This window comes from Schistocerca americana, chromosome 7, assembly GCF_021461395.2.
Source record: "Schistocerca americana isolate TAMUIC-IGC-003095 chromosome 7, iqSchAmer2.1, whole genome shotgun sequence".
NCBI lineage: Eukaryota > Metazoa > Arthropoda > Insecta > Orthoptera > Acrididae > Schistocerca > Schistocerca americana.
Genome location: NC_060125.1, coordinates 192058077 through 192075045, shown reverse-complemented (window position 1 = coordinate 192075045; position 16969 = coordinate 192058077). Strand labels below are relative to the sequence as shown.

The following is a 16969-nucleotide window of genomic DNA, read 5'->3' as shown; positions in this document are numbered from 1 at the left end:
GACCGAAACGTGATTACCACCTTTTATTTATTTGTTAGTTGCTGTTCGACGTGCTTGCTACAAGATATTACAGCTCGTATTTCAAATTTATTTTTATTATTAAAAGCCATACTACATGAATAACGCTGAGATACGTGTAGGAGATAGTATCAACAGAAGTCCCTAGATCGCAGGGCGATCGGAAGTTAGAGCAGGATCCGAGATTTCTGGAGCGTTGGCGATAAAAGCTGAACAGTTGGAAACGCGTGCAAGTGCAGCACTACAATGCACAGGAAGGACGTCTTAAAGGGCAGGACACACGAGCGACAGATGGCAGCGTCTCTAAGAATACTTGCAAAACATAAATTTAAAATAAACGAGAGTTATAATTTATCAAAGTTGTTTTGAAGCGCTTTATTTGGTGATTGTAGGTTACTTTAAAGAACATATTATATTTTTCATTGGCTGTAAATGGGTTATTTACATCTTCGTTTTATGTTTCTTAGTCTCCAATCTTATAGTTAACTGCAAGTCTTTACACAGTTTGCTCGATGTGTCTATAGTGATGTTGTCAATCAATAGTAACACAACTAATTCTCTAGCTCTTGTATGAAGGAGAATTAGATCATAGGAAATAACTAGGTATCCAGAATGAGAGTTTCACTCTGCTGCGGAGTGTCCGCTGATCTGAAACTTCCTGGCAGATTAAAACTGTGTGGCGGACATAGACTCGAACTCGGGACCTTTGCCTTTCGCGGGCAAGTGCTCTACCATCTGAGCTACCCAAGCACGACTCACGTCCCGTCCTCACAGCTTTACTTCTGCCAGTACCTCCTCTCCTATCTTCCAAACTTTACAGAAGGTCTCCTGCGTACCTTGCAGAACTAGCACTCCTGAAAATCTCATTGTGGAAACATCCCCCAGGCTGTGGCTAAGCCATGTCTCCACAATATCCTTTCTTTCGGGAGTGCTAGTTCTACACGGTACGCAAGTGAGTTTCTGTAAAGTTTGGAAGATAGGAGACGAGGTACTGGCAGAAGTAAAGCTGTGAGGACGGGGCGTGAGTCGTGCTTGGGTAGCTCATATGGTAGGGCACTTGCCCGCGAAAGGCAACGGTCCCGAGTTCGAGTCTCGGTCCGGCACACAGTTTTAATCTGCCAGGAAGTTTCAAATAACTAGGTACTTGGGCATAACTGTGTAACAGATTTGCCCTGAACATTTAAATTAAAATGTCCTCTTAACATTATAGTTGGTACATATGACAGTCTATTTAGAAGTTAAAAACTCTAATAATGCGTATAATTATTTCGTAAACAACTCAAAATTATAAGGTGCAGCCCACTGTATCGCAATAATTACTATGAACTTCCCAGCAATTCGACTTCTACAGCCCAAACTTCGACAAGCTAATCACTGCAAAATCGGAGGATGTATCTTACATTACCTTTTAATATAAATAGCAACTCCGGCTTCAACTTCACTTCTCAGAGAAGGTCGTGTTTCCTGGATTGCTATAAATTGTAACGTAAATTTGTTACTAGTCTTTGGTCAAAGTAAAAGAAAACAAAAATGTACAATAGCGTTTGATAGACAAACGAGTTGCAGCCATATTGCCCCGCGCCTTTGTTAACTAGCCAGGCAGCCATATTGCGTGCACGAATCGCACGCCATCGATCACATTACCTACGGTTACCAAGCGACCAGCGATCGACCGCTTCGATATCTCCACACACGTGCGATCTGCGGAGCGATCGGCCTCCCATCTGATGGATCGCTGCGATTCATCGCTCGTGGCTCAGCTGGAGCGCGCATGCGCAGCGGCCGGCCGCGTCACTCTTTGTCACTCACCTCGTAGGACCAGGTGCAGGGGATGCCGGCGAAGCGCTGCACGCAGCGGCCGAGCTCCACATCCTCGTGCGTGGTGTAGAGGTGCTGCAGGCAGTACTGGATGTGCGGCGCGACGCGCGCCAGCGTCTCGCGGCTCATCAGCACTCCCGGCCCGCCCATGCAGAAGTTCTCGTCGTACTCCAGCGACAGCAGGCCGAACTCCTGCTCGTTGCCGCGGCCCGCCTGCCCGATGAAGCGCGGCTGTGGGCAGAGAAACATACATTCTGTCACTCGCAATTCCACTCAGCCGTGGAGGAGGCGCTGATCGTAAGCCTGGTTTACACGACACTGTGTTGCGCCACTAGTTGCGTGGAATGAATTGCACGCAAGTGGTTTCATATTTGACTGTAGACACGGCGACACCAGTATACACTTCAGTTTCATCGTTTTGTGGGTCCCTGAGTCCTGTCTGAAATGACAGTTTTGGCATCTGCACGTCGCACTAGTTGAGATGGAGTTAAAGCCTATTGCGTGGAATCGCTGCATAAGAAAAAAAAAATAAATAAGAAACGTGTTTCGATTCGTGACTGGATGAATGGTTCAAATGGCTCTGAGCACTATGGGACTTAACATCTGAGGTCATCAGCCCCCTAGACTTAGAACTACTTAAACCTAACTAAGGACATCACTCCCCTAGAACTTAGAACTACTTAGACCTAACTGACCTAAGGACATCACACACATCCATGCCCGAGGCAGGATTCTAACCTGCGACCGTAGTGGTCGCGCAGCTCCAGACTGTGGCGCCTAGAACCGCTCGGCCACTCCAACCGGCGGACTGGATGAAGAAAAGTCGTCAGCTCGGTTGCTCAGCACCCAATAAGTTCTTTTAATTATCTTAGAATGTCACCAGAACTGTTCACGTTTTTTCTAAATAGAGTTCATTATGCAATAAGGAGTAAAAGTACTGTAACGCATGAAGCACTGTTGCCAGAACTGAAATCACATATCGTATTGCAGAACACTCGGTATGAAACAAGATGCGGTTTTAGTTGGTGATGACGCTTTTTCATTAACACCAATAATTATTAACATTAACAGTAATAATTATTAACATTAACGCAGTAGTTATTCGAAGCAGGCCGCACTAAGAAGAGAATGGTTTGCAAACTACTCTCTTGAAGATAGATCTGAACAGTGGCAATATTTCAAAATTTTAACATATGTGAATGGGGAGCACTGTTGCGACGTTTTAAAAAGATGAATTTTGAATAAAGAATGCAGCTTCTTGAATTTGTATAACCTTTCCTCCTGTCAACAACATTCCTTAACAAAGAGTTGGCCAACTCGAACGATGGGATTTTAGTCTTGTACACGAGAGAATTGCCACAGCTAGAATTACACTTGCTTTTATTTTTCTTAATTCAGCTGTATACGTGCTCCTAACTAAATAAATTTCGCCCCGCAGCTCGGATATTGTCAAACCATCTACATTATAATGCACATGACGGTCTCAGCGGCAGCAATATGTTGCTTATTTTTGTAATCAGCATCACTGAAATACCTCAAACACCTATGCAAAGCACAGATATCAGTAAAGCGAACATTATTCTCCGTTCCCCATTTCATATTTCAGTTTTCTACACTCTACGAACACACCTAACCTCAAAGCTCATGCAACTAGTGTCGCCAAAGTTGGAACACGCCGAAAGCGTTTAGTTTCACCAACGAGTTGCGCAAACACACGGAGCGCATGCGCAGCGGCCGGTAGTGCAGTTGCGTGCAACCCAGTGTCGCCTTGTAACTAGGCTTTAGCCCAGTTTACACGACGACACTAGGTTGCAGGCAACTGCGCTACAGGCCACTGCGCGTGCGCGTTAACTAAAAAAACAAGCAGCGACCTGTAGGTGCGCTTGAGACTGGTTGATCTGTAGGAAGGGACCAAACAGCGAGGTCATCGGGCGCTTGAGAGAGTCATACGCGATCTGAACATGCGATCCGCAGACAATATCTGAGCTTCAGAGCAAAATCCATTCAATTAAAATTATAAGAGTATACACACGAATGAATTAAGAAAAATACAGGCAAGCAAAACATCTAGCTGCGGAACAGCCTACGACCACAAGGCTAAAATCCCGTGCTTGGAGATGGCCGATTCTTTTTTAAGGAAAATAGTTGACAAGGGAAAAGGTTGCGGAAATCTGGAAAACTGAACTGTTTATTCAACATTAATTTATTTAAAACGTCACGCCAGTGCTTCCCACTCATAAACTGTAGTTTAGATGATTAAAATAACTGTATGAGTCTTCCAGTGCAGTTTCTTAAGCAAGGTGCGTGAGCAGCCGATCTGACGTCTTTTCTTTTCTTTATTCATACATGGATCCAAACACGCTTCTTATTTTTTTATCTTTTGCTTTGTGCTGCGATTTCATGCAAACAAGATTAAATCCATCACATCTCGTACAATTGCCAAAAGTTTTTTTGCAAGTGACTACGGCACTCACAAAACGACGAAACTGAAGTGTACATAGGCGGCGTGTCTACAGATGTATACGAAACTACTTGCGTGCAACTTGTTACATGCAACGAGTGGTGCAATCCAGTGTCTTCGTGTAAACTAGGCTTAACTGTCGCTTCTCTACTTGCAGCAATCTTAGGTCCCTGCTGAGGATATGTTATTAGCGGTATAACCGCAAAAGAGCTTCTAACCCATGTTGAGGCAGGTAAACGCCACTAACGAGGAGAACACGGGAAGCCCCATAACGCAATTCCCCAGAAGCTTCGCTCGGTGGGAGAGGGGTCAAAGAGTGAACACGTTTCTAGGCTTATCCATCGATACTCGGCCGTTCCTGGAAAAAAAAAAAACGACGGTCAAAGTTTTCGAGGTATTTTGCAGGTACTTTATGTACTTCTTAACGCGCAGTATCCTCAGACGAACTGATGGCACAGTGATTAGCTTCGCGGCTTCTTAATTTTCCGCCCCGTATTCGAAACCCGATTACTAATGTAATATTTGTTTTTCAATTCTATAACCATGTCTGCAGAAGATTACTAAAAAATGTTTTGCAGTGTATATTGACATAACGTTGTCCTTATCCGCCTACTAATTGTATGTCAGATGACTGAATTAAAAAAAAAAAAGTGAGAAAATTATTTGAAATTGTTTTCGGCGAAATTCCTGTCGCGTATCATGATTCATAATAAGTTGCAAGCGCTAGTTTTCGGAAAAGTGATTCGTTATGTATGGTTTTGCTGTGACATTACTTCCAAAGCGAGAAATCTTCACCAACGTCAACGACGTTTCTTTCCCGAGTGAGATTCATAGAAAGAAATGTTACTGTGGCAAACTTGCCTCCGTGTGACGCTCGCAGTGTTTTGAATATCTGTGTTTCGAAATTTTTAGGATCGGTATAATCCAAGGGAGTACACCAGATCTTCCGGAGGAATAAACATGTGAATAAAATATAAGAATTAATATAAAAATGATACGAGAATGATATGTCAGAATGCGAGAATTAAAGAAGATTTTAACCCTTCAACATACCATACACACATATTCCGTGTAATAAATGTGTAACACGTATTGTCGAATCCAGCTCAAGTTTTACAATTAATATAACACCCTTGTTTCCCCTAATTTGGTAAGAAACATTCGTGTAGTAAACTTCTACGGAGATAACTAGATAAATGGAAACAGTAAACATAAAATAGAAAAAAAATGAAAACAGCAATCGAATACGGGACGCACAATTAAGAACCCATGACGATAACCACTGAGCCACCATTTCGTGTCAGGATATCGCGCAGTAAAAGGTATATACAGTGCCTGGCAAATACCTCGAAAACTTTTACTGTCGTTTTTTCAGAAACGGTTTGCTTATTTTGACTCCCCTTCCACTGAGCGAAGTTCCTAGGTACTCCTCCTAAGTATCACAAGGGGAAAACTTGAAGCAAATTACGCAGGACACATGTTAATCAACGGACTAATGAAATGTTGTCGAGACACAGAAAAATGTAACTGTTTCAGTGGAAATAGAAGAAACCCGCTTATGAAATCTCTTGAATGGTAGACCTTGTATGAAAATAATATACAGAAATACGAAAACTTACCAGAACTTTTAGCCCGACATCAAACTTTATTAATCTTCGATAGTATGGCACAATACAAAGATTCTCGAAACTTAAGGACTGAAATCGATGTTTTGCTGACTACCATCATCTTGAACTAGACGAACATATATACGGATGAGTCGAAGACCATCGATGGCGACGAAGTACGACGCGCAATGCAGGGTGAACGTTAATAAAAACGACGAAATGCAGGGACGGATTGCGGACTGGAAATGGAGGAAAGAAATTCCTAAAAACGACGAACTGCAGGGACGGATTGCGGACTGGAAATGGAGGAAAGAAATTCCTATGAACATGTCTCGGGAAACGTATTGTTGGCACGGTAGATGGCGCTGACAAATGAAAGTTCCTCTGACCATATTCCAGGTGTTCCCTGTGTGTTGCAGGCTGTGTGATAGACGCAGCGTACTGTAAGCAGCAGGATGGTCTTTCGCAAGCCGAGATGGTGTTTGTGTACGGCCAAGCAGATGGAAACGGTCGAAAGGCAGCACGGATATGTCGAAACAGGTACCCTCACAGACACCAACCACATCGCACACCACATTTCAAGTCCTTTGTGGGCGTTTGTGTGACCATGGTTCCTTCCGGACAGATGAACGTACAGAGAGGCGGTGGACACCAGATTTGGAGGACTGCGTTCGACAGGATATTGAGACGAAGCCTAGTACAAGCACCAGGGGAGTGGCCCGCCAATATGGGGTAAGCCAAAGTACGATTATGTGTATCCTACATGACAACCGCTACTATTCCTGTCACCTGCAAAGAGTGCAAGAATTATTTACCTCTACAGGAAGTATTTTGTCGATGGTTTTTGCACCAGACCAGCACAATTATAACATTTCTCTCATCAGTCCTTTTTATTGACCAAACACCTTTACCGACACTGGCATCATCAATCTGCATAATAGTCATATGTGGGCTACAGACAAACCTCGGGGAAGGGTTGATACGTCTCATCTGCATTAATGTGTGGGCAGGGATTCTTGAAGACCACATACTTGGAAATTTGGAGATTAGTCGTAAGGTATTACGGGACGAAACTGCTAAGGTCATCGGTCCCTAAGTTTACGCACTACTTAACCTAAATTACGCTAAGGACAACACACACACCCATGCCCGAGGGAGGACTCGAACCTCCCACGGGGGGAGCCGCGCCACATACTTGGACCGGTTATTATTCCCCAAAGCCTCGACGGAGGAATGTCCTGCACTTCCTACGGAACACTCTGCCTGGGCTGCTTGAAAATGTGCCTTTGGCAATATGACAGGTTATGTGGTTCCTACATGACGGAGCACCACCCCACTTCCGCAATACAGTTCGCCGACACCTCAATAACATCTTCCCCGCACATTGGATAGGTCGCAGAGGCCCTGTAGCATGGCCTGCTAGATCATCCGTCTTAAACCCCTTGGATTTTCACCTTTGGGTGCATCTGAAAAGCGTTGTGTATGCTAGACCAGTTCCTGATGTGGAGACCTTTCAACAGCGTGTTCACGACGCCTGTGGCACTATTTGTAGATAGGTCGGAGCGTGCGAAAGCATGCGGCAATCCATGATGCAATGTGTGTATGCGTGCACTGCATCCCAAGGAGGCCACTTTGAACATCTGTAGTGAGGTGGATGCGATGCAGCTCTGTACTGTATTCCGCGGCGATTTGTTGCCGTTGTACGCATACCGTCCATTTCCGGACACCGTGGTCATAGGATCTCTTCTCCTCCATTTCCAGTCAGGAATCCGTTGCTGCAGCTTCTCAGTTTTATTAATGTTCACCCTGTATACAATCCTGCAGTCTAAGGAGGAAACCATTCACCAAGCGGAAGCCATCGCAATTGGGGAAGCAGTACAATACGGCAGATCTTGCACACGAAGCAATATGGTGATATTAGCCGATTCACTAAGCGTGCTAAGAGCCTAAAAAAAACCAAAATGTAACTAAAGTCTGTCGCTTATAATTACAGATGTTATTAAAGAATAAATGATGATTAATTGAAACCCTGAGCTGCCGACAGGTGTTGTTGACATACCTCGATGGGGACAGCTGAAAATGTGTGCCCCGACCGGGACTCGAACCCGGGATCTCCTGCTTACATGACAGACGCCCTATCCCTTCGAGCCACCAAGGACACAGGTGAATAAAACGACTGCAGGGACTTATCCCTTGCACGCTTCCCGTGAGACCCACATTCCCAACTGTCCACTTAATGTTCATAATCCATCCTCTCATTACTCGCGCCCACTAAGGTGACGATTCCCGTAAGAGTTTGGGCAACCTGTGCGCATTCGCACAGACTTACGGGAATCGTCACCTTAATTGGCGCGAGTAATGAGTGCATGGGCAAATATCTATTAGGAACATTAAATATGTAGATTGTGGACAGATGGGTTGTGGGTCTCACGGGAAGCGTGCAAGGGATAAGTCCCTGCAGTCGCGCTATTCATCTCTGTCCTTGGTGGCTGAGATGGACAGAGCGTCTGTCATGTAAGCAGGAGATTCCGGGTTCGAGTCCAGGTCGGGGCACACATTTTCAGCTGTCCCCATCGAAGTACATCAACAACACCTGTCGGCAGCTGAGGGTTTCAATTAATTATCGTTTATTCTAGAGAAGTTGCATGGTCATCAATGGTATCTGTTCTTTCGGCAACAGTTACTATCTTCGTATATAGTTATTAAAGAAGTCGCTACAAATAAGTAAACAGGATATTGTGGCATCTTTCATAATGAAATAGTACACAGCTTATAGAAAAGAGCAATGAACTAAAACGAAATTCTAAATAATAGATTTCCTTATCAAGAAACGATGAGCTTAATCAATCAAAAGGAGAGAAAGACTGGCAGACGAACTGGGATTCGACCAAGATTTCGAAACGAATGAGTAACGGCCAGCTGCAACCTAAAATAACATTGTCTCCTTGGTTTATCGATTGGAATAGAAGCAGACGATTCATAACAACGATTACACTTAAATCACGGCAAACTTCCAATCCACTTCTTTAGAATATGACTGAAGAAATCTCCGTTATGCGATTTGTACAGTGAAGAGTGAGACCTGAAACAACTACTGGTCTCGTGTACCAGGTACAAGACACAACGAACATCTTTTATCCGAGCATTGGCTAATGCAGACGTTCCCCCTCCTACACTGGCTGTAGTGTTGCTGTTACGCTATACAAGAATGAACTCCAATGGTCAAATACGAAGTAAACAAAAATCTCAGGAAAATCTGCATTGCTTATGTTATCAAAATCACTCAGACGTAATCAGAGAAGAGTGTCTTGCATACAGATACATAATTGAAACACGTGCAAGGACAACAAGAGAACGACACTGACCTGAGTGGGTCCATAGAATCCACTGGTTGACGTCCATCAACTTACTCCACGTATACAACAATAAGCCATTGGTGTAAGTTTCACTCAAACTCAATGTATCCAATACCACGCACTGTTCAAAAATTCGTTGCCTCGAACCGGAAATCTTCCACAGTCATCCGTATCATAGAAATCTATTCCGCATCAAAATATTAACTTTTTAGAAAGGTGACCAACGAACACCATTCATTTTCAGGGACGAGCAGATGGCCACAAGTCACTCAACTTACTGATCGACATTGAGGGCTACCTACCATAGACACCATGCAGCAAGAAAAATATTGTATTAGTAGTACATCTCACGATTACAGCAAATTTACGATAGTGCATACAAACCACATTTGGCATCAGTACTCTGACTGGTTTGACGCGTATGCCAATCTTTCCATCTCACAGTAGCACTTACACCCAGCATCCTCGACTGTTTGTTGTATACAAGTGTTCAAGAAATGTTGTGACAAACTTCGAGGGGTTGTAGAAGGTATCTTGTCGAACAAATCGAGGATAGAAACCCATGTCCGGGAACGAGATCCAACGAAACTACAGAGTGTCGAAGTGACGTCTGCCTCTAGTCCACCCCTTCGGCAGCAAATGTGACTTCATACGCTGACGGATCAAGGTGGAACGCCTCGCAATGATATTCATTATTCAATTGAAACATTCCCTTAGAAAAATTAAGAATGACAGTGCTGGTAAACCTCTTACGTAATTTGATTTTCAAACAGCTGGAAAAAACTGAACGTTCTCAAGACATTTCTCTCTAAACTGACACATAACATATTTTTTTTTAGCGCAACGCAATCTGACTTTCAACAATCCCTACAAAAGAATGGCCCTGACTAACAATAACCTATAACTTTCATGAATCACTTACCTCACAAAAATCTTAGTTACTCGAACTACTGCAATACAGCGTGCGCCAATACTGCCAGCTGGATAAAATATTCTAACTACTGAAGGCGCTAACTGCTGATAGGCATAGTTAGCAAATGAAAGATTTTGATAGAGAACGAACAATGTATTTACCTTAATAGTGTTCAAAAGTCATAATATATATTTACTGTCTCTGATGGACACACGTCCAGATCATCCGCTCTCAAAACTCCGCCATTTCTCTCCCCACATCCACCACTGCTGGCGGCTCACCTCCAACTGCGCAACGCTACGCGCTGTTCATATCCAACTGCCCAACACTACAAATCAGCTACAGACTGCACACAGCACAGTCAGTGATTTTCATACAGAGCGCTACGTGGCGTTACCAACATAAAAACCTAAACAGCCTACTTACACAATGATCGCCCGTGAATGATTGGCACGATCGCTGGTGGAGGAGATGGGAGCTAGTGCGGCGTAGGAAGACCATGCCTCCTCGAATGCTATGTTCTGTTGCCTTTGTGGCTGATGGTTTCGGACACCGGTTCCCATCTGCAATTTATATTTCTCATGGAACCCTTAAAATCTCCAGTGTTTTTCGTCATACAGGAGAAAAAGAAACTGCAGATGGATACCCTGTCCGTAACTCATCCACCGAGGCAACAGAGCATCGCATTCACAGGAGACAAGGCGTGTCTACGCAGCAGCTAACTCCATCTTCTCCACTGGCGATCGTGGCAATCAACCGCGATCACTGAATAACAAACAACACTACGAGACGTTGCGTCTATGGTCCGTCAGCGTACAAAGTCACGTTTGCTGCCGAAGGGGTGGCATAGAAGCAGGTGCTGGCACCTATAACTTCGACGATCTGTAGCGTCGTTGGATAGCGTTTCCAGACATGGACTCCTACCCTCTACTTGTTCATCAAAATACCCTCTACAGCCCCTCGAAGTTTGTCGCAACATTTCTGGGACAACCTGTATAATTCTACTACCGGTGTTCCCCTATAGATTTTGCCCTTTATAGTTTCCTCTTCTTCAGCCGTGGTTATTCCCTGATATGTTAACAATGTCGTACCATCCAGTCCCTTCTTCTAGTCAGGGCTTTTTTACTTATTTATTTTTTCTCCGATTGTGTGGATAACTTTCTCATTTCTCATTTTATCAGCCCATCTGTTTTTCAATATCCCTCTACAGCACAACTCAAACGCTTCGATCCTATGCTTTACCAGTTTTCCCAAAGGGCATGATTCACTTCCACGTAATGCTGTGCTTCACGCATACATTCTCAGAAATTTCTTCCTCAAATTGGGATTACTGTTCATAAATATGTAGAATACGTTACCAGAAACATTGATGAATATGAAATATTATCGCCCGAAATAATGTAGAGGCATGGGCGCTTATAGCAGTTATACTACTGAAATATGTATAAGTAGCTGATTTCGCGCAAGAGAGGTTTGTTATTTCTAAGATTTTCCAGTGAAGCTTCCAAGTGCGAAATGGGGTCAAGTAATATGCGAGAGGCTCCAGACCGCACATGTTGCTTGGCGTTGCCGACTGATGTTTGACACTGGTAGATTTCTTTTAGCAGGGAATACTCTGTTCGTCTGTGCTAACTTGCTTGTAATCCTCCTTATTCCGTCCGTCGAATATTGTTTTATCTCTAAGGTACCGGAACTGGTTCACTTCGCCTGCTACGTCGTCCCCAATTCTGATATGAAGTTTCATCGCTAGTATAATTTCAGCTACTTTTTTATTATTTATTTACTCCCAATCCCTATTCTGTGACCAATAGAATGTTAATTCAGTCTACGATATCCAGTAACTACATTTTTATAGAGGTTAGCAGAGCCATCAGCGAATCTTATACTGATATCCTTTCACCCTGGCTTTTTATCCCACTCCTGAAGCTTCCTTTTTTCATTTCTGTCACGCTTCTTCGATATACAACTTGAGCGGTTAAGTGATAAAGACTGCATCCTTGCTTGCGTTAACGCCTTTCCTAATCGATCACTTCCTTCTTGATCTACCAGTCACATTGTTCCATTTTGGTTCTCGCACTTATTGTATTCAGGGCGACTTTCCTAAATGAGGACAAACTGCCGGGGCCGGCTGCTGTGGCCGAGCGGTTCAAGGCGCTTCAGTCCGGAACCGAGCTGTTGCTACGGTCGCAGGTTCGAATCCTGCCTCGGGCATTGATGTGTGTGATGTCCTTAGGTTAGTTAGGTTTAAGTAGTTCTAAATCTAGGGGACTGATGACCTCAGATGTTAAGTGCTTAGAGCTATTGGAACCATTTTTGAACAAACTGCCGGAAATCCTGGTCATGTGGAAATATGGTCAGAAATGTGTGGTGTCTATGTTAGAAGGTATTTATTAATATATCATGCCCATACAGTACACTGCAGAGCACAACATACTGTGATGAGACAACCGTTAAGATAAAGTGTCCGAAGTTATCCCCAAGAGCCTCTAAGCATGCGCGAACACTACGCAACAGCGACTGACGCTCACGTTCAAAAGTACCGCCCTGCGACCGATTTGCGTGACAGCCAGCACGAATGCGCTGTTTCAGTGTCTGGGTGTCTGCAATTGGCTCCGCATACATGACTTCTGTCAAATGACTCACAGGTAGAAACCTAAAGGGCGAGGTCCGAAGACGGGGCGGGCCATGCGTCTGGACCACACCGTTCGACACATCGGCCGGGACAGATGATGTCGAGATGTCTCCGCACGGAAAGGCGGAAGTAAGCTGAAGGACCGTCATCTAGTAGCCGCATTACCCTTCGTACTACCAAGTGTACATCTTCCGGCAGCTGAGGCAGGGCCACATGCAGAAGTGCAGGTATGCCCCGCCTGTAAGGCCTTGTGGAGGGACGGCTGGTCCCACGAGGTGGTCGTCAATAATCCCCGACCACACACTGAGACTGTACCAGTGCTGATGGTACGCTGCCACCATACCGTGGGGATTCTCCGTAGCATACAGGAGGGCGGTGAGAACGCGGACGATACCACCACTCGTAAAGGTAGCCGCATCTATTAATAGGATGGATGACAGAAATTACAGTGGTGTCATGGCCTGAGCAACGAACCAGAAACAAAACCGACCCCGTCCCTCCGTCGTGGAGGGCCATATACCTGGTGCTGATACTGAGATCATACTCTGCAGTTTTCAACACCTGTTCCTCCGAGGCCTGCAAACGTACCGGACGCACTTACCTTTCTCGGTTACCAATTCCCATAACTACCTTTCCATAAATGACGAAATACTGTTGAAAACAATTTTGCTGTCGACAGGGACACGTTTCCCGGTACAGTTGTGCTGCCGACCACCCATTGCCATTTGGCTGTCCATATTTCAAATCCATGTCAGGCTGTTCCTGATTAGTGTACAGAGTCATCGTCTCTCGTCGTTGCTCTACACGGCACGCGTCCACAACAGAGGGAGTCACGATGTGTGAGCGTGCCCTCGTCTTGGACAACACTACTGCCCTCTGGAGCGTGGAACTAAAACACTAGTACAGACGGAACATTCCCGCTTGCCTGGCTCGTTCTCCTGTGTCCTTTCAGTCATTGAAGCCTGCACTGTCAAAGATCTCGTATTTCCACCTTTAAGTGGGTATATCTCCCTTGGAAAGCATTTCCGGCCCTTTGTCCATATGATCTTTTTTGTTCCTTTTCCATTCATGGATCGTTTACCGTTGGCCACATTTATCAAAATCATCCTGTATCACTCTTCTTTCTCTACAGTTTATACCTATTTTTCTGAATATTTCAGACATCTTGCATCATATTACGTTGTCGAACGCTATCTCTTCCTATTGAAGTGTCTGTTTTTAAAGCCTTGCCTCCTCTATCAAGCTCAGCGTCAAAATTACATTTCTGGCGGAGTCGTTATCTTTACTAAAGTCAAACTGCTAGTCCTCTAACATCACATTTTTCAGTTTTCTTTTCATCTCTTTTGTACTCTATTCATCTCGGCAACTAGGAGCCATAAGCTGTTAAGCTGATTGCGCAGTAGTTCTCGCCTTTAGCTGCCTTTCCTATCTTCCTATCTAAAAGTCTCGAAATGAGACCAGTACCTTTCTGTATGATAAAGCTTTAAACGTCAGTCCTCTACCAATCTGTTATCATTTGTAGTGCCTCTGACATAAACAATTCATTTTAATTTCGCCAGTTTCCAACTAGTTCGTCTGATGAGTCAATTACAACACTGCAATTAACTATGTTCTTTCAAGCCTCTTAGCATCACCGTGTATTTTCAAAATTTTTCGTTGAATGTTCGTGGACCACAAGTGTTTCACTAATTACTCAAATATACCTTTGCATAAATATGGAGTTTTCTGCAATTATCTTCATAGCGTTTTTCTTTAAATTTACCAACCATTTTACAACTATTCTGTTCCAAATAGTACTGCGACGATGTATGTACTTCACTGTGCACTTTCAGGAAAACTTTCATTCTGTTTCATTGATATTGTAAATAAAAAGTAGAAACGTTTCTAAATGCCTTCCTAGGACTCATTTAGTCAACAACACGACACATACAATAAAATTGTTTTCGTAGTGTATGTAATAAGCACATCAGTTTCCCAAACATTTCATTTCCCTTCAGATGTGACTAACACAGTTTAGTGCTCGTCATGAACAGACTTTTAGCATACACGTCGAAGTAAGTAGTTGTCTCACCAGACGTAACAGCTTCGTTTCACATCTCATATATACCTCTGTATCTGTGAGTCAGTTTTCTACTACATGCAATCATAATGCATACACCTTTCCATTTCACTATCTTCTCAACTACATGGCTGAAGGGTTTCAGTCGGGAAAGTCTGCGAATTATACACTGATGTTACTACACTGAAGAGCCAAAGAAACTGGTACACTTCCTTAATATCGTGTAAGACACGCAGAAATGCCGCAACACGACATGGCATGGACTCCACTGACGTATGAAGTAATGCTGAAGGAAACTGAAACGATGAATTCTGCATGGCTGACCATAAATCTGTAATAGAACAAGGGGGTGGGGATCTCTTCTGAACCGCACGTTGCAAGGCATCCCGGATATGCTCAATAATGTTCAGGCCTGGGGAGTTTCGTGGCCAGCGAAAGTGTTTAAATTCAGAAGTGTGTTCCTGGAGCAATTCTGGACGTGTGGGGTGTCGCATTGTCCTGCTGGAATAGCCGAAGTCAATGGGAATGCACAACGGACATGAAAGGATGCATGTGATTAGACAGGAAGCTTACGTACGTGTCACCTGTCAGAGTCGTATCTAGACTTATCAGGGGTCCCACATCACTCCAACTGTACACGCTCCACACAATTACGGAGCCTCCGCCAGCTTGAACAGTCCCCTGCTGAGATGCAGGGTCCATGGATTCATGAGGTTGCCTCCATACCCGTACACGTCCATCCTCTCGATACAATCTGAAACGAAACTCGACCGACCAGGCAACATGTTTCCAGACACCAACAGTCCGATGTCGGTGTTGACCGGCTCAGACGAGTCGTAAAGATTTGTGTCGTGCAGTCATCAAGGGTACACGAGTGGGCCTTGGGCACCGAAAGCCCATATGAATGATGTTTCGATGAATAGTTCGCATGCTGACACTTGTTGATGGCCCAGCATTGAAATCTTCTGCAATCTGCGGAAGAGTTGTGCGTCTGTCACGTCGAACGATTCTCATCAGTCGACATTGGTCCCGTTCTTGCAGGATCTTTTTCCGCCCGCAGCGATGTCGGAGATTTTACGTTTTACCGGATTCCTGATATTCATAGTACACTGGTGAAATGGTCGTACGGGAAAATCCCCATTTCATCGTTACCTCGGAGATACTGTCTTCCATCGCTCGTGTGCCGACTATAACACCACGTTCAAACCCATTTAAATGTTGATTGTAGCACCAGTAGCCGATCTAACAACTGCGCCAGACTCTTGTTGTTGCAGACCGCAGCGTTGTATTCTGTCTGTTTCCATATCGCTATATTTGAATACGCACGCCTGTACCACTTTCTTTGGCGCTTGAGTGTAATAACAATTACAGCAGGGGAAATTTAAATGATTTCGTCGTTACTTTCAACAGCGGCGTCGTCAGTGAACATGGCTCTCTTCTGCTCTTGCAGAAAGGAAGAAAAGGAGAATGGAAGTAATTCTAGTACATGACTGCAAAGACTTTATGGTTTTTTTTTGAAAAATCAGGATGTGCATTTCTGGATATAAATGGCGTTCCATAAACTCCACCGAGTCTTTTAAATATTAGTTTCTTCGCATCTCTTGAATGAGGTGAACACGGCCACCAGCATTCGTCATCGTTTCTTTGGTACGAGTATTTTCAGTAGCTAGGCATTTCTAAAAGCAGGTATCAGTGATCAGCGACATGACGAACTGTGAAGAACAATGCTCTTCGATGTGATATGAATGCAGTAGCTGTGTGAATGGTTGTTTGCATAAACTAGAAGTGGTGGTGGTGGTGATTAGTGTTTAACGTCCCGTCGACAACGAGGTCATTAGAGACGGAGCGCAAGCTCGGGTTAGGGAAGGATTGGGAAGGAAATCGGCCGTGCCCTTGCAAAGGAACCATCCCGGCATTTGCCTGAAACGATTTAGGGAAATCACGGAAAACCTAAATCAGGATGGCCGGAGACGGGATTGAACCGTCGTCCTCCCGAATGCGAGTCCAGTGTGCTAACCACTGCGCCACCTCGCTCGGTAAACTAGAAGTATTAAGCATTCTCAACTGTGCGAAAATGTATGTGTGCGGACTTCAATCGGTTCGTA

The 16969-nt window shown here is 44.3% G+C and overlaps 1 protein-coding gene across 1 annotated transcript in view; it reads right to left on the bottom strand.

The window, feature by feature from the left end:
* The window catches only part of LOC124623195 (chondroitin sulfate synthase 1), a 302194-nt gene that overhangs the window by 250453 nt on the left and 34772 nt on the right, over nucleotides 1-16969 (bottom strand). The window contains exon 3 of the mRNA XM_047149005.1: nucleotides 1828-2067. Coding sequence (XP_047004961.1) covers nucleotides 1828-2067 — 240 coding nt within the window. The remainder of the gene's footprint in view (nucleotides 1-1827; nucleotides 2068-16969) is intronic.